Source organism: Rhinichthys klamathensis, unplaced genomic scaffold, assembly GCF_029890125.1.
Source record: "Rhinichthys klamathensis goyatoka isolate OS25496 unplaced genomic scaffold, OSU_Roscu_1.1 h1tg000101l_1, whole genome shotgun sequence".
Classification (NCBI taxonomy): domain Eukaryota; kingdom Metazoa; phylum Chordata; class Actinopteri; order Cypriniformes; family Leuciscidae; genus Rhinichthys; species Rhinichthys klamathensis.
The window spans coordinates 653,183-677,897 of NW_026606640.1; the positions used below are offsets into that span (position 1 = coordinate 653,183).

The 24,715-nt window shown below is 36.7% G+C and overlaps 1 protein-coding gene across 2 annotated transcripts; it reads left to right on the forward strand.

Annotated features, from left to right (window-relative positions):
• Nucleotides 1–1,580: 1,580 nt before the first annotated feature.
• On the forward strand, nt 1,581–24,715 carry ptenb (phosphatase and tensin homolog B). Of its 2 annotated transcripts, XM_056253073.1 has the most exons (10): nt 1,581–2,272; nt 5,739–5,823; nt 10,293–10,337; nt 10,629–10,672; nt 10,789–11,027; nt 13,795–13,936; nt 18,427–18,495; nt 18,856–19,022; nt 24,060–24,281; nt 24,424–24,715. In XM_056253073.1, the coding sequence occupies exons 1-10, from the start codon at nt 2,194–2,196 to the stop codon at nt 24,598–24,600; spliced, it is 1,269 nt and encodes a 422-aa protein (XP_056109048.1). In that variant the 5' UTR covers nt 1,581–2,193; the 3' UTR covers nt 24,601–24,715. The 2 variants fall into 2 exon arrangements, with proteins under 2 accessions (XP_056109048.1, XP_056109049.1); XM_056253074.1 differs by lacking the exon at nt 18,427–18,495 and having other exon boundaries at nt 1,582–2,272.

Sequence of the window (24,715 nt, forward strand, 5' to 3'; positions counted from 1 at the left end):
TTTGTCAACACCGTCAGTTTTTCATCAACACCGTCAGATCTTCATCAACACCGTCAGTTTTTCATCAACACCGTCAGTTTTCCCATCAACTCCGTCAGATCTTCATCAACAGCGTTGGATGTATGTTTTTGTTTTTGTAAATTTTTTGGGGAAAATTTTTTTCTTCCTTCAGTTTATGTTGTTTTTGTAATAAAGGACCATCTGATCTACATCATCTTATGTTTTATTTATTTAAGGAATTTGTTTTTACAATATTGAAATTAAAATCAAAGTTTGGAAATGCAAATATTTAGAAATCTGAGTTTTCAGAATAGTGTGAAATCACAACTTAAGTTTATATATTGTATTTTTTTTTACATATCAGAGTAACTAAACACTATTACAATATACTTCAGAAATTTAGATTCTTTTTGGATTGGAAGAATTAAAATTGTATACTTTTTAGTGTGTCTGACGGAGTTGACACAAATCCAGTTCTGAAGGGAAACATGTTTATTTGTTAAAAATGTGTTTTTATTTAGAACCTGTTCCTTAACATGGTTAAATAGCTAAGACCTTTCTCTGCAGAAACATACAACTATAATTGATATAGTGTGTATTTTAAAAAAAAGTTTTTTAAAACGTGTTTTGTCCCGACTCTCAAGAATCAGTGACATCCATATATAAAATACGGAAGCAAATTATTTATTTAAAGTAACTGATCTCTTTTTATTTTTATTAAAAAATGGGAAATTCTTGCTACAGGGTTTTTTATGCTACTTAACATTTCCGTAAGGATCTTTTGAAACCATTTAGCAAGGGTTGAACTGGAAAAGCAAAATATCTAATTGTAATATCCATGGACTTTCATTCTAGATTTTTCTGACAGATGGCGCTGTACAATAACGATTTGCCATCTGAAACGCAGCTAGAACGTTCCACCTCCGTTCCGTCCTTGGGCAAAATGCACATTTGAGCAAATGGAACATGGTTACATTAAATTTGCATCTTACGTTGGCGCAATTAATTTCTATAATTTCATTTATAATTGGCAAATTATGTGTTTGTGCCTTTATGCAATAACTTACTTTTGTGCTTGCGTAAGCATTTCAGTAATTTCCTGCCTTCTATTGCAGGGTAGTAGAGGCATTGGTGAGGGGGGTAACTAGACGCATTCTGATATTTTCCCCGTATACAGTAGTGTTTTAAAAATACAGCTACAGGTTGTTCTTTTCAGTCATGATGTGCCAAACCAATACATAATTATTTCAAAGGAAACGAGAATGCTGGTGCGTAATAACTACACTACTGAATTGAAATCCGATATAAAATATTGGAGACTTCCCTCATTTCTGTACACACGTGACCCTGGAACAAAAAGTAGTCCGGTTGTGCTCTGTCTGTATTCTTCCGTTTGCTGTATCCATAAAAAATAGTTAACGTATTTATTAATTTAATGTCATAACTGGTGTGTACCTAATAATTTGTGTATTTATATTCTGAAATACAGACAAAGCATTGGCATAATTATAAAATGCTGCATTAATGGAACTATTTGTCACAGCGGATGAATATGTTGTCTGAACGTCACCTTTTTTCAATGGGAAGCCATGATGGAAGTTTGAGAGTTTAACAGAGGAGAAGTGAATGAAAAGGACTGGACTGGAGACCGCCCCTACGCGACATTTAAAAAAATCGAGTTTTTAATTTCTTGGTGGAGGCTGTCACCTTTCATATATGTGTTGGGACCTGAGCATCGTGGATTGTTGTATGTTCGATGGCTTTTATTTTTTAAGGATGTGTAGACGAGCTAGTGCGCTAGCCGTTGAAGCTAGCGGCTAGACGGAGCGCGAGCTGAGTGCGAGCGGGGTTCTGACAACCGTGAAGCGCCCGGAGAGGATCCTCTCTCCGTCTTTGCGCTCAATCACGGCGGCTACGGTGCGACCAGAGACTTGTCGTGCTCTAGAAATTCTGCAATTCGAGACGTGGGAAGTTGCTTATTGTTTCACCCGGGGCTCGTCTGAGCCGAGGAGGGCATTTTGGAAGCCGGGCCTGTGGTGGTTTGGAGCGAGGCCCTTGATGAGAGAGCCACAGCAGACTCCATTCTAGCTAGCAGGGGGACTGCGAAACCAGCAGATCGTAAAGACGACGTATCGTCGGAAAGCAACAATACTCCCTCTCACACTAAAAACCTTAAAGACTCCTTTCACAGCAATGGCTGCGATCATAAAGGAATTTGTGAGTCGAAACAAAAGGAGATACCAGGAAGATGGGTTCGACTTGGACCTTACATGTATCCTCTTTGATCAATCAAATGTCCCTGTTCTGTCTATTGTGTAGAAACCAGTGTCTGCAATGAAGGTAATGGTTTGCATCTTGTTCCAAATCGAGAAATCTCTGACTTTTCATCAGAAGATACGGGGGAAATGAGTATTAATTTTATTTTAAATGATTTTTTTGTTGCTTTGCACAAACTATTGGTATTGGTACTGGCACCTACTCGGCGACTGGAGCTTGACATGATCTAGATCTATTGGTTTTTGTAACTGGATCAAGTCTAAGTCATCGCCTTTTAGATTCATGTCAGTTGTCAATTTAACCAAGTTATCGAGTAGACAGAAAATCAACAGACTGCACGCGCACTTATTTCATTAGTAAATTACAGTTTTTCTAGTCATGTCCGCAAGTTGCATGTGTAGACTACAATAAAAGCAACGCCAGCGAGCTTGTAAGATGTCATTTGCCCCCTTTCTTACGTAATCTGATATATCGATTGACGGCGAATCTGTTAATCCTGATCACAAAACGCGTTCATTTCAACTCAAGGCTTCTCGCACGAAAACTGCAGTTTGGGGGTTTAAAACAAAAGATGCGTCGCGTAGAGGTATTGCTGGTTTATATAATGCGATGGATTAGATGAAATGCACAAGCAGTGTCACACAAAGAGCCATTGCATCAGCTGCTCGCAGAAAATAGATCTCGCGCTCAACTTGGGTTAGTTTTGATTGAGCAAAAACGAGTCCGCTTGCGAACAAAAGGAAACGCTTTTGTATGTGAAGTATGTCTTTTTTCTTCTTTTTTGTTGTTGTTGCAATCGCAGGAAGGGATTCGTGCAGTCCTGTTAAAGAGGACTCCCTCTGTTGCGCTTTATTTTAGAAACGTCATTGATGCCTCACTGTTATGTGCCATATGTCAATGTCATTTGTGACTTTAAAGCACAGATACATTGTTGGTTTTGTGATGGCTGTGATTTGGTGCTTTATATTCTTGAAGATGAAGTGCAAAGCATAAGTGATTTAGTAGGTTGTTTTATTTTACGCAGGATTCGGTGTTATTGAAGATGCTCGTTGACGTTCAGTTCTAGTCCTGTTCACTCAACTGTCCTACTCTTTGTTGTCCTGTTATATACAAGAAAGGCAGGTGTAAAACATTAAGAAATAGGGCTGGAAGGACAGTTAGAGGGCAGAATAGAGGTGCAATTATTTCTATAGCACTATAACAACCTGGCATGCTTTGGTGCATGTTTTTTCAAGAATTTTGTAATGTTATGTATTTACACTAAACAAGGATGCTACTTTGCTTTAGTGTATCACATGAGTAAACTGTGAATGAATTGATTGCATGGACATTGATTTTGCACCTCTGCTCAGATGGTGTTTGGGGTCCCACTTTATTGACACATTGCGTTGCATTATGCTAGTATGCACTCGTTGCGTTTAACACACACACACACACACACACACACACACACACACACACACACACACACACACACACACACACACACACACACACACACACACACACACACAGTTGAAGTGGAATGCTGGCCTCTAAATACCCACAGGATTGTTCAAAGAATAGATGTGATGAATGACTTCATTCTTTTAGTCCAAATTTATTGATGCTTACTGATAAAGCAACACAGTCCACGACACTGATAAAATAAAACGTGCATGATCGCAAGGCCTTAAATATGTTACCCAGACTTCCCCATGACTCATGTAAATGTATCTAGATTAGATTAAAATTGGCACAAATCATCTCTGGATGGAGAAACTGCCCTTAGGATTGCTGCACAGCTCTATTGCTCTTAAATCACAGAGCTCAACAATAAGGATTTTTTAAATAATAATAACTTTTGCCCAGCCAGGATTTTCACTGACTCCACTGCAAAAACTGACCCAGTTATTCATTATTAATAGATTTGTAATTTTCATTAAATTATAATTTAATAGCCTAAATGATTACTTACATATTTGAAATAATAGCTTGACATTATACTGCTATAGACTCAATCATGGCATACATGACATTCCTTATTCAGTGTATTATGTTTGTAGCTGATTTACAATTATGCATGGCATGTATCTTAAGAGATATGGTCAGATTCACTGTGACCGAAAAAGGTCATGCTGATTTGAATTTGGATAATTTTGTGCACATATCTTTGTAAGCTAGACATCTTTGTTGTGCATGTTTCTGCATATTTTGGTCTGAAAATGTATATAGCGAGCTTTTTAAAAGAGAGAAACACATTGGTGATATTGATGAATATCCCAATTGCTTGAATTTGACAAGATCTGATGTTTACTAAACACGTGCATTTCTGCAGACTTTGGTTCAAAGAAGCCTTTTGGCTTCTGGACCATTAAAAATGCAGACCCATAGCACGTTTTACAAGTTAATGTGAATCTCTTAGCATCCTAACCATTTTACTGTTTATAACCTGATGGACATTTGGACATTATATTTTTAAAAGCACCGCATTTAAAGACCTCTCTATGGCTTATAAGAGTCACACCATCTCTGAGCTTAAATCCAAATATCCGTCAAAAAATGTTTCATCTTGTTTGCTGAAATGTCAAGTTTGCCAGGTCAGGAGTGAGAACCACATGCTACACCATCCGAGAACACAGGAAGACGTTTCTTACCATAATCTACTCCAGACCAGATGTTTCTTTTTTTCTTTTTTCTTTTTAAAGAGCATTCTGTCAGAAATCATCAATAGATTTTATTATTGGAGAGAAATTGTAAAAAAAAAAAAAAAATACAAATTTGGATGGTGATCATGAATGATCTAACAACTAATTTTAGTTGCATTTCCAAAGTAACATTTTGAAGTTGATATAAAAGTCTCTTATTGATAATATTAGAATGTCTCTGCTACTATCAGGTATGTAATTCATCTGCTGTATCAGGGTCTTATTAGATTGTTTTTATTAATAAAGATCTGCACGTGTATGTCAGGCTGAAGGAGTGATGCACTCGTTATGGAAAAGTGAGGACGGAAAGTGATTCCAGACTGGGCTGAGGCACAGTGTGATTTATTTAGTGCCCCTGTGTGGCCCTCTGGGTTAGAGGTCTATGCATTGGTCTCTTACAGCGAGAGCCATCTGTTCTATATTACCCAGAATTCTGTTATCTGAGCTCTCATTGCACAACTAAAAAGTAAAGCGCTGCATTGGTGGAAATGCTGAAGTTCTCAGCTGAAACCGGGGTTTGATTTTTGTTCGTTGTGGCTAACAAAAATCATCATTTTGCTGCTCTGCATTGTTCACTAACATCACCTCAGAGTTTTGGAAACAATTTATGTGTTTAACTGGTTGTTATAAATGTGTATGACAAGCAGCCAGTGGACTTTATAAATGGGTTCATGTTTAGTCAGATGATCGTACGTTTTTTTTCTTCTTTTTTTTCTTGTCCACATCAGTTTCCCTAGTAAGACTTCTCTAGATTTCCCTAACGTTGCTGTCCAGATATATACCCCAATATTATAGCTATGGGTTTTCCGGCTGAAAGACTTGAGGGTGTCTACAGGAATAATATTGACGACGTCGTAAGGTAAGTATTCACTTTGTGTATTGTCTCTGGAGATTTAGTCAGTATAACCTTTCTATGTCTGTGAGTCACTTTTAACATTTACAACCCATGTCGTAGCAAAAAAAAAAAGCTAAAGCTGATATTTACAGCTGTGTTGGACTAGGCCTGTCACACCATGCATCCTAAACCTCTTGCACTGCTTTGAGTTTGCATTGTGGTGGTCACATTCATTGACGTTTTAAGAAATGTGTAACTAATGTTAGGCAGTGTGTCATTCAAATATGCCAATCTATAGTCATATGAGTAAATGCATTTGTGATGTAAATCGGTTGAGAGAGTAAATATTAGCCTTGTCTGTGCAGAAAAGTGGTCTTCTCAGGTTAAAATAATGGTTTTGTATAATTTCGTCCCAACAATTAAGTTCATTAGACATTTTATTCTAGTCATCCATAGTTGCTCGGTGACATTTGTCTAATGGCTAAAGTGTACTTCGGTTTTCAGGGCTCGACATTAAAGCTAGTCCGGGACAAGTTGATTTTTTGAAGAGGCAAGTGAAAGAGAATTTCACTTGCCTGACGGGACAAGTAGCCTGATTAAAGCGTCAATAACAAAAAAAAAATAACTAGGGAATCACCAAAACGTGAGAATGACTCTAATTGTATTACACGTAGTGTAAGTGGCGATCGATAGTGGATAATGATATAAAATGTAGCTATAATGTACTGACGTTAACTAGGTTGTGCTGTTAAGGCTATCGCAGCCTCTCGAGGAGAAATGAAAACAAATGAGCCCAGCACACACAAATAAACAACTGTTAAAATACTGTGGTAAAAAAAATCAACATGTGGAGTTTTTAGATGTATAATGATAGGAGTTAAGCAACATCACACGACCAAGAGTGCTGTTTTCCTGAATATATCACGATTGCAAATGTGACTGATTTAATTCGACACTACTAAGTAGTGAATAATAAGTCACTTACATTTTAGACAGAATATTCACTGTTTTTGTTATGTTTCAGCAGCGAAAATAGTTCCAAACAAAGATTTCAGCAGAATCATAGTGCATCTCACAGCAACACTGTTTTCATTTCTGAATTATTCAGCGTTTTAAACGAATTGATTGTCAAATATTCAATGACCCATTCATAAACAACTGCCTCATTCCTGAACGAATCAGTTGTTTGAACGAATCGTTTGAAGGAATGACTTCATGACTCACTCATTAAAACAATCCTTTGCCGCCACCTACTACCAGTTTAGTTTAAGAGTAGGCCTATATTTTTTCCCCAACATACAAAGATATTTTATCAGTCATAACTTCTGGAGAAAAATAGCGCAGACACAAAGAGCATGCATCGACCGCCTGCTTTCACTCACGCTATCAAGTGGAGTATACTTTGAAAGGCTTACGCAATGGTACACTTAAAAAAAGACTTAAGGCACACTTAAGACTTATGGGTGAAATTACCTGTAGATTTTTTTTTTAGGCATAATCATGTGTATTGAAATAGCCTGGCACAATATGTGGCGTGTATAAAGGCAGCCTCATTTCATTCCAAACCCATCAGAGTTCCGTTCATCTTGAAACATATGAAGATATCTTTAATTAAACCTAAGAGATTTTATTCCCACCATTTTAAAAAGTATTCCACCAAAACTTTGATGGTTCAAAATGTTCATAAAGAGATTGTAAAAGAAATCCATATGAATCGAGCGCTTTAAGTTAAATCTTCTGAAGTGACACGATCGCTTCATATGATAAACAGTAGGGATGTAACAATTCACTCAACTCACAATGCGATACGATTCAAGATACTGGTTTCACGATACGATTTTCTCATGATTTTCTTTTTAACAAAATGAGATTTAAGAAATTATAAAATAGTTTCCTTTTATTATTTCTTAGACAAAATGCTGCACATTTCTTTTGTAAAAATTTAAATATGTTTTATGTTAACCCTTTATGACCTGCCATAGAACAATTCCACCAGAGTATATCTTTGTATTTTTACATGCTGTGCTGTCATTCTTTTGAGCATTTTCATATGCCATACATCAAAATAATCCTTACTCTCCCAATTTGAAGGCTATGTTTGTAAAAAATCAATAGTAACTAGATAAATATCTCAAAAGTGCAATAAACAAAAAGAAAAACAATTTTAATTATTTATTTTTTACATATTTTATTCAATACAAAAAATGGATAAATGTCAACCTCAAACTTGTCAATGTGAAAAACGTGCATAAATCAATTTAAAACTATACAGAATTAATTTGAACTGTTTACATAAATTAGTTTTTAAGATACACTCATTCAAAAAAAGGGAGGGGAAATGCCATGTAAAATATTCAATTACATTTGTGGTCAAACAGATAACATTTTGCTTTTGAATATTGATTGAACATTGAATTGGTTAAAATATAAAATAAATAGATGAGCAGACGTATAGTTCATCATCATCGGACGCAATTAGAATTTCCAAAACCTCCGCGTCCGTGTACTTTCGTTTAGACATAACGTTGCGTGCGTGCGCGCACGCGTGTGTGTGTGTGTGTGTGTGTGTGTGAATGTGCTTGTATTTGTGAGTGTCTAAAGGAGAAAGAAATGATAAAATAAAGCAATGGTAAAAAGACAATAACGATAAGAAGGAACATATAGCAAATGGGAGTCAAACGTGTGATTTTTTTTTTTTTCCCCCCAAACCACTTTAGCGGAAATCCCGCCCTGCAGCCGATTTCATTGGTTTAGGTTACAGTGACGGGTAGGTTTAGGGATCAGTGCTTGGTGTAGGCAATCTGTACAGTGATTGACATGACCAATGAAAACTTTAGAATCGGCTGCAGGGCGGGATTTCCGCTGAAGTGGTTTGGGAAAAAAAAAATCACGCGAGTCAAACGCATGGTCAAATGACGCAGCTTGTGACGTCACAACATGCGACACACCCGGGGGTCATAGTGCACAGAACGTGATACGTCAATGAGCCATCGGAAGACGTAACTATCAATCGCAGATCTAAAGAACATGTGTGCAAAGACGTGCAATGCATTTTTGTGGGTTTTTTTTTGTAAACGCATATTACGCAGTTTGTACAGACTGATTAGAGGGTGAAAACAACGCAACATGGGCATGTTGGAGGCTTGATCTGAACATGTTACATCTCTGGTTTTGTATGCAAAAAGAATGATTGAGCTAGCAATTTGGTTTCAGTTTCTATAGGCTTTTAAACAGACACACGCAAACGGGAGCGCCGGCGCTCCCGTCGGTCTTAAAGGGTTAAATAATAAAACTAAATAGAAATTTTAAAACAAATCCCTTAAAAGTCCCTCCAAGGGGATCTTCCAATGCTGTTTTCTTGGCAGGAGGTTGTTTTAGCTCAGTCTGTCTGGTCAAGAGGCTGCTCTGTTTTTCCTCACTCTCATCCTGCTCAGAGAAATAGCTGAAATAAAAGTACAACAGTGACAGGGATTTTACATTGTTATAAAGGCAAGATTTTATTTGTTATAATTTGTCTCACTACACTTGCAAGAGTTATAAAAATAAAACGCATTAACATAAATGTGCCATAATAATCAACAAATTGATAAAAAATGTATGTACACATTTAGAGAAAGTAAGACATTAAAGTAGTAAGTAAAATAAATGCAATACCTGGTTCTGCAACAGCACGTGTCAGCAGCTTTCTCCTTCAGTCTGTGGAATACATCCTCGCGCTGGTCTTTCTCTAGAATTCATTTTCTACGACAGAAAACAGCCTCGTCATATCTTTCACCATGAATGCACCTTGTGATCTCTGGGGCTCTCGCACTCGTCACAGCGAGGGGGGCTGCAAATCTGCCGGTCTGGCCTATTAATAGCATTTTACGTACAGACGGAGGAGACTCGTTTTGTTTTGTCTGTAACCACCTCACCGGTTTCATTTTTAGTCTTCGGAAAGTCAAAGCTGCCACACCTCAGATTTGAATGAGGATGGGGCATCCTCAACGTCAACATGTACCGTTTAATGCTACAACTTGCTCGCTGCTATCGTGTCTGTGAAGGGAGGTCACCGTATACAGCTTCAGTGCCCCTGCTGTTTAAAACGCGTATCACGATTCATTTAAAGTCTCAACCGACTTAAATCCTCACATATTTTTATTGATTTTCAAATGGTTCAGAGTGCATTCCAAGTTAATTCGGGCTTTTATTGACATAAACAAGTGTACATACATGTAGTACATCAAATATGGTAAATCTAGCTTGTCAATCGTACTTGCTTGACATGTGAGAACCAATGAGGTTTGTACTCCTATGTCATGCAAGCGTGTTTGAGCTTGGATTTATTAACCTTTTGAAGCATCGGTTTTGGTGGAGGGATAGAAATCTATCAGGTTCATTGAAATAATAAAGGATTTGGAACATGAAGGCGAGTAATTAATGACAGGTTTTTCATTTAAGGGTGAACTATTCCTTTAACAAAAATTAACAATGTTTTTGTCCTCTTTCTGCAGATTCTTGGACTCGAAGCATAAAAATTATTACAAGATATATAATCTGTAAGTGTGTTTCAAAAAACTTGTTTTAAATGGGTTTTCAATTATTGTATTTTACTGATAGAACATTTCTTCCAGTTTGCTATTGTAAAAGCAAAAAAAGCTGCAATCGTGTTCAGTTGAAGATTAAAGAAAACAAGCATTTTGATCGTTGTGAATGGAGTGCATTGTCATTGCAAATAGTCCTGTCATTTAGTTGAGAATGTTCTGTTGGTTTTGGCATTGATTCAAAGTTCTTAGCAGAAAAGTGTTACATTGAACTTTTGTACTCATCTGTTTTTCTTTGTTGTTTAGATGTGCAGAAAGACATTATGATACTGCCAAATTTAACTGCAGAGGTAAGATGCTCGGATTGCAGAAATCAGCTCTTTACAGATGGCTCTGAAATATGATATTTTTTGTGTGGTGTTGATAATGAAGGTCTCTTAATTAACTCTTTATTTCTCTCTTGTAGTTGCACAGTATCCATTTGAAGACCACAATCCTCCTCAGCTAGAGCTTATTAAGCCTTTCTGTGAAGATCTGGATAAGTGGCTCAGTGAAAATGACAATCATGTGGCTGCCATTCACTGCAAAGCTGGAAAGGGACGTACGGGTGTCATGATTTGTGCGTACTTGTTACACCGTGGCAAATTCAAAAAAGCACAAGAGGCTCTGGACTTCTATGGTGAAGTTAGAACCAGAGACAAGAAGGTGAAGTATACATTTTTGCTTTGTTTCCTTTTCTAAAAAAAACTGTTCTCATTCAAGTTTTTGTATAGAAATGTAAATCACAAGGTCAAATGTTTTGATATATTTGACCATTTTAAAGAATCAGTTGTCATAGTCCAAGGGCTGTTAAGAACCTGTTTTGATGATCTAAAATGACAACACCACAAGCTCTATGTGATGTCATTATAGACGGCATATCACATATCAGTTATGTCCCTAGTCTTACTGGAAGAGAAGAAAATATGTTCAGTCTCATCAAATTGTAATGTTTTTGTGCACTGATATAGTTACACCAAGGTTGTTGTATAAGAATTATCTATTAATAATATTAACGCCTAATGCGTTTCAGTCCAAAGTCCCAATGATAAAAATTCTTTCCCCCTGAGTATTCTTCTGTAAAATGCAACAGTGCCCCCCAACATTTTTAGTGGCCTTTGTTCTGGAAGTGTTTTTCTCATATAAATGTTTAAGTCTTCGTTAAAGAGTTCTAAAACCATGTACAAGCCCAACCAGCTACAAGGTGAATCACAAGCCAAAAAGTATTTGAAAATCAGACCAAAGGGCTTCAACACAACAAATACCATCAATGAACAACCTCGTAGCTCACAGTAGGTGTGTCTTTAAAGGTTTTAAGTTATCAGTGTTTCATATTCGTTACCTAGACTCTGGCAGGGAGACTCATACTATAATCTGTCCTGCCACAGTTGAACTGAAAATATATTTATAAAGCCCACCTGCATTCAATCATTTAATCCAATGACCTATTTAAAAAAAAAAAAATCTTTGAAAATAATTTATTTATGCCTTAAAATAGCTTGAATTTAACTACACCCTTGCTTTTAGTATATGCTAGTGTTGTCAAAAATATAGATTTTTCAAAATGCATTGATACTGAAATATCTGAAACCATTCCAATACTCCTTTTCTATTGATACACTGAGCTGGGCGTTCTCACTCTGTCTTCTCTCCGACGGCAAATTGACTCACACCTGCCGCCTCCACTCACTCACTCGTTTAAATTGTTCAGGTTAAATAGTGCTGGTGTTACAGGGCCTGAATTTTGGTGCAGGGTTGTGGGTATTGTGAAACGCAGTCTTTTTTTTTTTTTGTATGTGTCACTGAATAGTAAATGTATCTGTGCATAAGCTCTTAAAGTGACAGCAGCCTAATTTTCCTGTTGCTCTCTGTAAATCAAAGAACAAAAGACAAAGAAAATAACATTTCTCTTGACTGAATAACTTTTTGTAACTAGGCTATATATAATCCATTCAGAATTTGAATAAAAGTTGACATGTAACAGTTATTGATTGGATTAGCCTTTGGCTTGACTAAGTTTTCAAACAGCTAATAATGTTTCGCTAATGTTACGCAAGCCATGTTCCCATTCGCCATCTCAGACAGCTGGCTTCTAAAAATCACCATTCCTAGAAATAATGATAGAAAAAGCCCCGCCCCACACATTGACAGGATTGGTTACAAGTTTGTGATGATAGGAGAGTGTCGGTTTCAAACCACGTTTTCGAGACTGTCTTTGATACACTGCAGTTTTAAGAGAAAATACTCAGCAGTGATGTTGACAGATGCATTTGCACATGGTTTGTCTTAAAGCATATTAAAAACACCACATAGACATATTAACAACATTAAAAACTTGATTTTCATAAACTTCTTATAATAATATAACAGATCTCTAACTTTTATTTTGTGCTTTTGCTTTGGCAAAGTATCTTGTCAAATGAATAAAAATTGAAAGCTAAGCTTGATATGGCTTAGTGCCCTTATCAAAATTGCAAAAGGTTGCAATTTAAATTAGTGTATAGTCTGTTGGACTTTGCTCTCCATCTCAGTGGCTCGGTTCACAGTGAAATTCAGCAAACTTCATCTCTGCATGTGATGTGAGTTTAGCGTCCATCTGGGAACTCAACGGAAACCATTTATGCATTTTCACATTTGCATAATTTCTAGAATTTTTGTGGATGGATTATTGCAGCAATTCACTAGATTTGTAATGAGATGTTTATAAACCTGTTTTCATAAGAATTGCAGTTTTCTGCCAAAATAAAAGCTCTACTACAGTTTCCCAGCAAGATAAAAAAAAGTGAAGAAATTAATCTTTTATTTGCATTTATTTTACAGTGTCTTATGGGTTAATATAATATGATAAAAGTATTATTATTATGAATATATTCTAATTGTTTGGCTTCCTAAAACACCAGTATGAATAATGTTGACTGACTATATCACAACGTGTTTTTTTTTTTACTGCTCAATTTGCGCACTGAACATGGTTTGGAACGCTTAATTTTAAATTCAAAAGTATGCCAGGTTGATGCATAAAATTTTAAAATGTACAAACATTTTCACTAGAGGGATAGAGGTCCACGCCCCATAGTCTTGCAAAGTCCTGTGTGAATCAGTTCCCCTATGGAGAAAATGAATGGGATTTTTAATCCTGGAACCCAAATGTTGCACCCTACACTTATCACACAAAATAAAGGTTCTTTATTGGCATCAGTGGTTCCATGAAGAAACTTTAACATCCATTAAACCTTTCCATTGCACAAAAGGTTCTTTAGATTAAAATGTTCTTTGGGGAGCCAAAATTATTATTTTATGGCATTGCTTAAAAAAACTCCCCTTTAGAACCGTTGTTTCAAATGTGTCATGTTGCCTTTAATGACTCAAATCTGGTGCTGTTCAGGTCACGGAGGAGATGTTTGCATTAACGCTGTGGTTTTCTATTTCACAGGGAGTGACTATTCCCAGTCAGAGGCGATATGTGTACTACTATAGCTACCTTCTGAAGAATAAGCTCGAGTACAAACCTGTGGCCTTGCTCTTTCACAAGATGGTGTTTGAGACAGTGCCTATGTTCAGTGGAGGGACCTGCAGTAAGTTCTCTTTCTCTTTATCTTTCTGGCACTGTTGTTTATATTTTGTATTATCATCCGTCTCGGGTGATTAGATCACAAGTGCTTTGGTGAGAGGTATCGCTGTATACACCTGGTATTAACTTTCACTTCCTGTGTCTTTTGTGACCAGTCTTGACTTTTCCAACTTTTGTGATCAGGTATTTTCTTTAACATTTACACATACCCTTCAAAGTTTAAAACTCTTGTTTTAGTTTAGTAGGTGAGTTGGAGGTCCTATGTTTTCCAGGAAGCATTAGCTTTTACAGTACACATGCAACGTTGGCACATGAGATTCTAACTACAGGCCATTTCACACGGGATGCGCCAGTCACAAATGTCAGGGTCTGTTTCGATGAGATGCACATGGGAAATCACAGGCAGTTTGGCAGCGCGCAAGCAGTGCTTGTACACCCAAAGTCTTGCTTTTTTTGCGTGTTCTAGAACATTTCACTGAGCTGTTTCCCGTGGTTTCAGAAAACTATAATACTGGATCGTATTAGTTACATACAATTTTTATATTATTTACTAAACTGACCTGTCTCTGAAAAGTGTCATACAGAGACATGCATGTTAAAAATCTGTGGCATGGGAGTGAATAAATGGGTTTACCGGATACCAAAGTATAAAATAAAGATTCCAAATTTCAGCCAGATTCAACAATTTAGGTGAAGTGTAATCTTAATAAACAGTTTTCGTCAACATTTGACCCATTAATACTGTGCTAGACTAACTCGAACTAGTCACAGCATTTACAAATGAGGAGAACAATAGAAGCAATAATAGGGCAACAGTAAGTCGCTTTGGATAAAAGCGTCTGCTAAATGATTAATAAATGTACTAGAAAATTTATGAATGACATATTAGACATGCATCCATTCCAATAAATTGCAATGAGCTTTGTGCTTTTGTTACTTTTGATATGAAACAAAGTCTCAGTTTTCAAATTCTGTCAGTTTTATAATGAAATAAAAAAAAACAATACCATTTTGACGCACTTTTATGTGGCATGTTCAGTTCAAGTTCATGCACAGTTCAAGCGAAGTGCCAGCACAGATAGAGCACACATGAACTGATCTCTTCGACTTTACTACTAGTTATAGCATAAACATGAATGAACATCAGAAGGTATGTTAAAAGAAACCGTACAACTTAACGTAATGCATCATGTTTCATGTAATCGCTCAATCAAACTTGATGTCCTTGGTGACCATCATAGACATATACACTAGACGTCACCTTGGGGTTCTAAGCATGCGTCAAAACCGCCGCCATCTTGGAACAGGGGTCTTGTCATAGGAAGTAGCTAGGTAACGCTGCTATCTCTGCCTTTACTTCTAATTAACCCTCTGGGGACTAAGTCCTTTTTGGTCCGTTTTCTCTATTTTTACATTTGGGCTTATAAACCATATTTAATGGAGATGGATCACTATGTGTTTGGTATCTATGGATTCAGAAGACCCTAAGATAACATAAGCATGCATGTAATGTGTTTATAAAGGAAGTATGAGTGAAAAATGTACTATAAACTAGAGAATTTCAAAAACGGAAATTAGATTTTTCTCATTTATTTCTGAAAATCACACATCACACAAAAATAGTGAACAGTTTTTGAACAAAAAATATATTTGTCAAAGCCTTTGCTTGACAGACATGTGTAATTGTTAAATAAAATGTGTAAAGAACAATGAAAAATGTAACTTTATTTACAAATAGTCCCATGCGTTTTTCTTAGGAATGCTTAGAATTTTCTAAGCAATGCTTTCTCCTCGTCACTCTCCAGTAATTGTTCCAGAGCTTGTTCCACCGTAAATCGTTTACTGCTTGCCATCATAAAAGTGCTAAAACAATAAATAATGCTATAATTGTATGTATGTGTATATAAATATATATATTATAATTGTTCTGTCTCTCTCTCTCTCATATAAATCTCTGATAATCCGCTCCGCAAGCCTCCGTTCGCTCTCTCTCCTTCTCTCCATTCAACGCTGTTTGCGTCATATCCCTAACTATATAGTACCACCCCTTGCAAAGCTACAGAGTCCTCTGATTTGCTAGAAAGGTCATGGTAACCTTCCTCTGATTGGGTAAGAAAAATATTTCTCCATCGGCAATTTTTCCATTGGTTGTTTTTCGCGGAATCTGCCAAACAACATCGATTTCATTGGCCTTTTACATAGTGGTATTGCGCAACAAGGAAGTGTGTATATTTACAAAGCTGGGTATCACTGTTTTCAGCGGAATCTGAGGAAGACGGTAAAAAAGACCGCAGCTCTCTATCATTAATAGTTTTTAAGATAATTACACATTTGTAAAAGTATGCCATTTTGGGCGGTACCGCCCAATCCGTCCCCAGAGGGTTTATTGATGGTGGCGGACTTTTGTGCTGTGTATGATGTTCACACGAATGAAATCTTAACTAGGAAGAATGTTTAAAAAAAAAAAAAATTTGAATTTTTTTTTCTGGAATCAATGATAAATACATGTCTGACCGTGGGAACGAACCAAAAAAACGAGAAAATCGCATTCACGATGATTTATGGTGATTTTATTTCCATTAGACCTTTGTCTACATTGACGCTGATTTATTAAATTGGAGGGGCTCCCCTGTTCCAAGATGGCGGCTGTATTGACGCATTCGTTCTAATGAACTGCCGTAGCCAAGGCGACATCTAGTGTATATATGGGTGACCATGACCTGAGGGTGTTTGCACAGTTTTGGCGCAGTGCCACCTAGTGGTCAGGAGATATAAAATGGCTATTTTTGCTTATAACTTCTGAATGGTTTGGCCAAAAATCACAAAACTGCTCTCTGTAGGTTCGATGAAGCATGCTATATTTGCTATTTTATGAACGGATTGATGTATCGTTATGAAACTCTGTGTGTGCAATCGGCACCGTTCCCTGAAGGTACTCAGATAGTTTCAAGACAGTTGGTTTTTAATTAGTTTTGCCTATTGTAATGAAACTGGTCTTATTAGATTCCTTGGGTCATACCAAAAACATAGATACCAATTTTGTCATAGTCGGTCAAACTTTCTGTCTGCGATTTTTGATTTTCGTTAAAAACCTACTTTTTTCTAATTCCTAGACCGTTTGTCCAATTTTCACCAAATTCGAGTCAGATCATCTTCAGACCATGCTGGCAAAAAGTTATGGATTTCGTGTCAATAGACAAACCGTTTTCTTATACCTGATCAACAGAATTAATGGCACGAAAGTGATAGACCAATAAATCATGTTACTACTGATTGTATTTATGATTTTTTCAGCTATTTTGCCTAATCATCTCAATATGTCTTTAATTGCTCATTGTTGCAGTTGGTCTTATACTCGTGCCTTCTTTGTGCTTGGCCCCCTAATTGCTGCTTGCAGCTATATTTCATTCTTGTTATGGTGATAGGATGTCAGACTATCCTATAGGATGTGATAGGATATCAAATGATCCTATCAGCCACATCTAAATTGCTAAATGTGCGAGATTAGGCATTATACAAGTTATATAAATATTAACATCATGAATTTCTGTAAAGCTACCTCCATTTTTACCTTCATTTTAGTGCCGTCCACTTGTCGAATCATTTCAGACATTAATACCAGGTGTACACAGGGTCTCCGGAAATGGAGATCAAGTCTCTCACCCCAACCTCACACACACACACACACACACACACACACACACACGCTTCACTATCGTAACAGTGCCAAGGGGCAGCTTTACTAAATAGCATTCACGGCTACTTGCGGCTTTCTTTTTTTCTTCAACTGCTGTAAATTCTACCCTACAAATTCAAATTTCTGTCTTTTTCTATGCACCTAGACATTTAACCTTTAATCCAGATAGACCTAATGTACTTCCTGGACTATTATATGTACTTTAGGCACATAGCTGTCATATTCAAAGAAAAGTGGCAAGAATGTGTAAAGATTTTCCAGGCAGCTCTGCTTCCAGAGGGCCAACTCTTTACTTGGAGTGCGAGTTTGTCCAGTGGCGCTGTAGCACAGCATCCATGTCTCTTGTCTATGACTGTTCCTCCTCCAGGCCCTATTCTGAACACATTCTTGGTGACACTAACCAAGCCTGCCGTACTCGCTACAAACAGAAAGGCACACAGCTCCAGGGTGGATCATTCATGATGCTTTAGACAACCTACTGTTTGAAATCTGAACTTTATCCATTATATTTTATTTTTGTTCTTCTGTCTGTAACAACTTTTGTGAATTAAAAAAAAAAAAATTAGAGAGCGTACCTCAAGGCTAAAGGGCTTCCAAATGATGTTGCACTTACGGTTTCCTCCATAGTCTTTTATGGCCATTAATATTTCAGTCCAGTTCTGTTAAAGCTCTACGTGTGTGTGTGTGTGTGTGTTGTTTTTAGCTTCGTTTAAACGTTTCTTCACCTCATAGTGCCCTCTCTCTCTTGCTCTGGCCAGGCCACTGGACAGTCTTTAATCTCCTTCTTTTTCTCCAAGGGGATTCTGCTGTAAAAAGCAAGAGTGAGCAGATTCCACATGGGTTCAGAAAAACCAATTGGCATTGGGGTAACGTCAGCTTTTAAAAAAAATTGTTTCTCATTTTCTGTTCTGTTAGCCTACCCAGTGTTACTTTGTAGAATGTGTTTGCCATGTACAAGTAAAAGCCCCTAACGCCACTTTTGGGTGGTCGCTTGTGATGTCCCATCCAAAGCAGATGGGAAGTGTGGTCCTGCGTCAGCAGTTCTCAGAATAGGGCCCTTAGCATGCCACTGTTATTTTGTCTTTTCTGTATCAATTTTTCTGCTGTTTCTATCCTATTGTTTTCCCCTATGCTTCTCTTCTGTTTCATGTTAACATATGCATAAGCTCACATTTAGTTTGTCACACAGAGCTGGAATGGCAATTACATATTGTTTTAATTCGCAGATCCTCAGTTTGTGGTGTACCAGCTGAAGGTGAAAATCCACACCTCCAACCCAGTGCACACAAGGCGAGAGGAGAAATACATGTACTTTGAGTTTCCGCAGCCGCTGCCTGTGTGTGGAGACATCAAGGTGGAGTTCTTCCACAAGCAGAACAAGATGATGAAAAAGGTACGTGTCAGTTCCCAAACCGCCCAGAGCGCTCTTATAGATCTTGATTGCTGCATCTAGTTGTAAATGTAGCATTGAAATGATAGTTAACCCTTTGACGCGTACGATCACACCGGTGTGATCAGTCTTGGCTGGTCCCTGGAGCGTACGATCACACCGGTGTGATTAGAACGGTCAGTGCATCACGTGATCAACTGCTAAATTCAAACGTGCTTTCGCGCGTTGGCTGGCGCTGAGCCAGAGACAGACGCACTCAGTGCTGTCATATATCACAACTATTGAGTATTTTAAACCACATAATGTTTATTTTAGGTTTCAGACATTTAAATACACATAAGTACTAGCAAAACAGTGATTTTGAATTAGTAAAATAGACACTGATGTCTATGGAAACGGCAACAATAATCATTTCCATTATAATAAGACAAAACGTTTTATTCATATCAGATACACATTGTGTAAGTAGCTTTACATTTTACCCTATTCTTCTCCTAGTTCACCGGCCACTTACTTTCATGTAATTCGTGAGAAACAACAGGTCCGATTCTCTGAACTGTGAAACAAACTAACATGGCGCCGCCCATCGTGCATACAGCTCAACTAACGCGATCGTTATAAATATGTTTAAACAACAAAACACATCCACTTGCACATATTTGACAATCGGAATATCAGTGTTTCATGCTGTAGCTAATACATTTGTGAATATTTTGAATAGAAAAGGAAAAAAGACATAAAAGCAGATCATCACTCATTCAGCTCTGTGTTGTGATTGCGCTGTGTCACGTGACAAGAAATGACGCGTCACCATGGAAACATTAAAGTGACAGGTTCTAAATAACGGTCGCCTTGAAAAACTCACGCTGGGGGGTCAGTTAGAATATTTTAAACTTACGTGTGAAAGGGTTAAAAGGATGAATATATAGCTACGTCTCTTAAACTTAAACAAAACTCAGCGAATACTATTCACCCAGACATGAGCAATATATGTTTATGATCATTTAAGTTTGTACTTTTTTTTTAAATTATCTAATTTAAAACTAAAATAAATATTCCCTGTTTATGTAATCTATATAAAAAGAGAGAGGTGTCAGCCGTTCTCATTATCGTTCTCGCATCTCATTATTCCGCTAATGTGACACGCCCACGGAGAGCGCACGCTATTCAAACGCTAATGATCTGAAGCAACACATTTAGACGTGTAAACGCCCATATAAACTCTGTAAACACACTATATTTAGTCAGATTAATGAACTGTCGTCTTGCACGGCTGTGAGGAATAATCCTGGGACATTTACCTACCTCAGAACAAGTGCTGGTTTATTTTCACTTCGAGGAGCGAGCTGAACTGTAAGTGTTTTTATTTTTGTGCTTTGTTCTAATCGCGATATATAATAACGTTAGTGTCTGTAAACGCAAAAATAGCCTACTGTTTAAATTCGAATCATGTTTCTGTGTGTGTGTGAGACTAGTTTTGGATAGATTATAAAGTTTTAACTCTAAAATAGACATCAAATAAGCTTTTGTTAGCAGTTTCTGCTCATATGTTTTGTCAATAAACTAATCAACTAAGAATAGTGTTTGCTCCAATGCAAGCTATATCAAAATAATGAATCCTTAACTTTGAAGTATGTATGATAAAATGTATTGGCCTACTAAGACATTTATGGAAAAAGACTATTTTCTTTTCAAGATGTTTCCAACTCTAACTTTGAACCAATTCTGTAGAATGGCCCATATAATCTATTTGAACAGGATTTGTTTCCAGGTATGACTAAAAATGTGCTTTTGACTTTCATTTATATTTTGATTTTATATATATATACTGTATATATATGCATGCATGTGTGTGTGCATATTGTCCTTGCATTCTTTCTTGTGTGACACACCTGAATGAAAGGCTCATTAATATGCGGGTCGTCTTTGTCTTCTCAACCACTTAATTATTCACAATGGGGTTGGGCCGTTCACTCCCATTCGCATACTGCCTTGGCTAACAAAATAATGTTTTTCACAATTTAAAAGAATCTATTGTGTTATGTGAATGATTAGACAGGATGATTTTCAGACCATTTTGAAGCAAAAACTCTAGGCCACAACTTCCATTAGTCAAAAGTCTTGTGGACACATATTTAGTATGTGTTTTGTGGCTTTATTTCAGAAACTTTAATTTTTAGTTTTTTCAATAACCATGCATAAACAATATTCTCTCAAAAATACAAACATGTACATACATGTTGCTCACATATTATGGTAGCCCTGTTTGTGCTAAATAGTGTAATTTCACCTGTGCCATTAATATGTTTATAAGCAACTGAAAAAAGCACAAATGTCAGGGCATGTCAAAACATCTCAAGGACCCCAAAAACACCTTGGTCCCCAGAGGGTTAATAAACAAAATGGGAAAACTGCTCTCAGACGGAAACCGACTCTCACCATTCACTTAAAGGAGCCGGCTCATAGTCTAACGATACGTCACTACTTTTTCCATTGATGGTGTTTTATTTACTGTTGGTTACTAGTAGTGGTCGACCGATATTGTTTTTTTGATGGCCGATGCCGATATCTCAGAGAGCAGGGTGGCCGATGGCCTATATGCATATATATAATATATTATATTATATTATATTATATTTATTTTAATAAATATTTAATATATTATATTTATTTTAATCAATATTTAATAAATTAGTAATAAATTAGAAAACAGATCTTTAAAATAAACATGCTTATACTTTAGATGGCAACTTATATATATATATATATATATATATATATATATATATATATATATATATATATATATCGGCCGACCACTAGTTACTAGGTTACAAATACCACCGTCATGCAGCTTTACAGTGAGAAACAGGAAATAATAATCATTGATGCAAACAGAATTCAAACCATTTATAATGTAGAATTAGAATATAATGCTATATATTATACAGAGTAAATAGAATTATGGTAAAACTTCAGAATATGGTCTCATTTTTTAACAGCAATGTATTAGCTAACATGAATTAACAATGAGCAGTAAATTAAATGAGCAGCTTTAGCATATCATTAACTAAGTAGGGGAGTCCCGAGAGAAGCCAGGTTATCCCAGTATATTTTTCTGTTAATATGAGAAATCGGACTCTGAGATGGTGACAGGAACATGGTTTGTGTAACATTAGTAACACATTATTAGCTGTTTGATAACATTGTCAAGCCAAAGGCTAATCATATCAGTTACGGTTATGTCTCCGACCTTTTAGAAAGCGATACGTAAAACGCATTACCATTCTGATACATCGAGTTGTAGACGAACCTGTATAATTCGCTCTTCCTCCTCCTCTTCTGAATCCATTTTCTGGTTTAAACATATATGGCTGAATTAAACCAGTATTTCCACTTTCCATTGTGCTGCATTTACTAAAGTTGAGTGAGTGGATCAGGTTGTCCGAGATTTTGTGATTGAGTGGAGCCGGGGACCGATTTGCGTATTCATGGATCCACGTATACTAAACGAAGCAAGGGTGTAGAATTACATTCAAGCTATTTTAAGGCATGAAGAAAAAAATTCACAAAGAAAAAAAAAATGTATGCTTGTCATTTTGGTAATCAAAGGTCCAGTTTTAAGTGATACAATTGACTACAGCGGGGCTTAAAGGTGCTGTTTGTAACTTTTTCACTCTACTAAAGCATAAAATACCATATGTTACCATGTTTCCTCAATATATGCAGATTTCTTTAAAGAATTAAGGGGGCACGACGAAAAAAGTTTGAGAACCACTGGCTTAATGCGTTTAATTGATATTTAAAATATCACAAAATTAGGCTATTTATTTAGGATTTTTGTGTCACAATTACATTAGTATAGGTGCTCGATTCATCTGTCAGTCACTACTGGAGGTGTCACAACAGTTGACATGTGACATGTTCTGCGACCCAGGTGTCATGTCAGTGTGTCGCGATAATGCCACTATCCACTAGCACATGCCAATCAAGACCGGGTGTGCCAATAAGCATAGTGACGTGCCATTAGCTTCTGTGCGTCAGATGCCATATCACTTAATGTTAATACCACCTCTCTCAAACTGGTAACGTCCAGTCTGAGGAGCAGGTGGCGGGAGAAACGACGATCTCCGATATTTTGAACTGCAGTACCTATTTCGACCACTAGTTGCCATTCTTGCATACTGCACCTTTAACTTAAGTGTAAATATTGAGGTTAACATTAAACACTAAGATTAATAAATACTGTAGAAGTATTATTCATACTTAACATTAGTTAACTACATTAGTTAACATAAACTAACAAATGAAAATTTATTTTCAAGCATTACCAGAACTGTAGAGAATAAACATTTTTGGTAACGTAGTGATAAATGTGATCAAAAATGCTACCAATGGAATGAAATGCAAAATGAATACAAATAAGGTACTTGATCTCAAGTTATTAAAATAACTTTTACTTTGAACTTGATTGAAGCAAAATATAAGATCATTCATATCAAATGAGATAGTCTGGCATCAGCAGCAGAACAGCTTCTTACATGGTCGGGCGGTGTAAAACACAATCATGGAATGAGTCATTGCCATTCATCACCATTCATTGTCATTCAATTATGTATTGAGTAAAATACGTAAGCTCAAATACACACCCTTTCATTTGTTTTAAGTCTGCCATCAGAAACTGCTATTGTAGTACAACAGATTCTCCACCACACAGTGTATTTTAATAACTTCAATTTACAACTACTGTATGTATCCAACTTCACCCACATGTTATTACACCACTTTGTGTACTCTATGGCAAATCACCACTGTTTGATTTTTCTATATCGTTGCTGAATACAAACTCCTATCGCCCCGTTCTAAACTGCTCAGTGTGGGCTATAACATTTCCTTAAAATTATTTCTTTAAATATTCTTTGAAGTAATGTGCATTGTGAGTTGTAATTTAAAGACTTGTTTTAGAAGATGTTTTTCTTTTTCTTTTATATTATTACACTACTTGATTGTAGCTTTTATTTGCTTATTTTTGTTCAACAGGACAAGATGTTTCACTTCTGGGTGAACACCTTCTTCATCCCTGGACCAGAGGAGAGCTCAGAGAAGGTTGAAAACGGAGGTTTAGTGAAGGAACTGGATGCAATCCAAACAACAGAACGGGGAGAGAATGACAAGGATTATCTAATCCTGACTTTAACCAAGAACGACTTGGATAAAGCCAATAAGGATAAAGCCAACCGATACTTCTCTCCAAACTTCAAGGTGTGTTTAGCACTGGTGCTCATCGCATTCCAAATGCTATTCATTCAGGTGTTAAACTGGTGTTAAGCTCATCCAAAGTTGCAATGTATAAATCTACAAATTTTCAATTGGCTAAAATGTTCTTTTTTTCTTTTTTTATTAGGTGAAGCTGTACTTCACGAAAACAGTGGAGGAACCATCCAACTCGGAGGCCAGCACTTCTACATCTGTAACCCCAGATGTTAGCGATAATGAACCGGACCATTACCGGTATTCGGACACAACAGACTCGGACCCTGAAAATGAACAGTATGATGAAGAACAGATTACTAAAGTTTGAAATATTTTTATGGGAAGAAAAAAAGAAACCATACGTAATAGAGTTGTATAAAGGAGAAAACTTGAATATGAACTGAAAGCAAGTACTTTTTTTTTTTTTACCGCCCTTCCCCCCC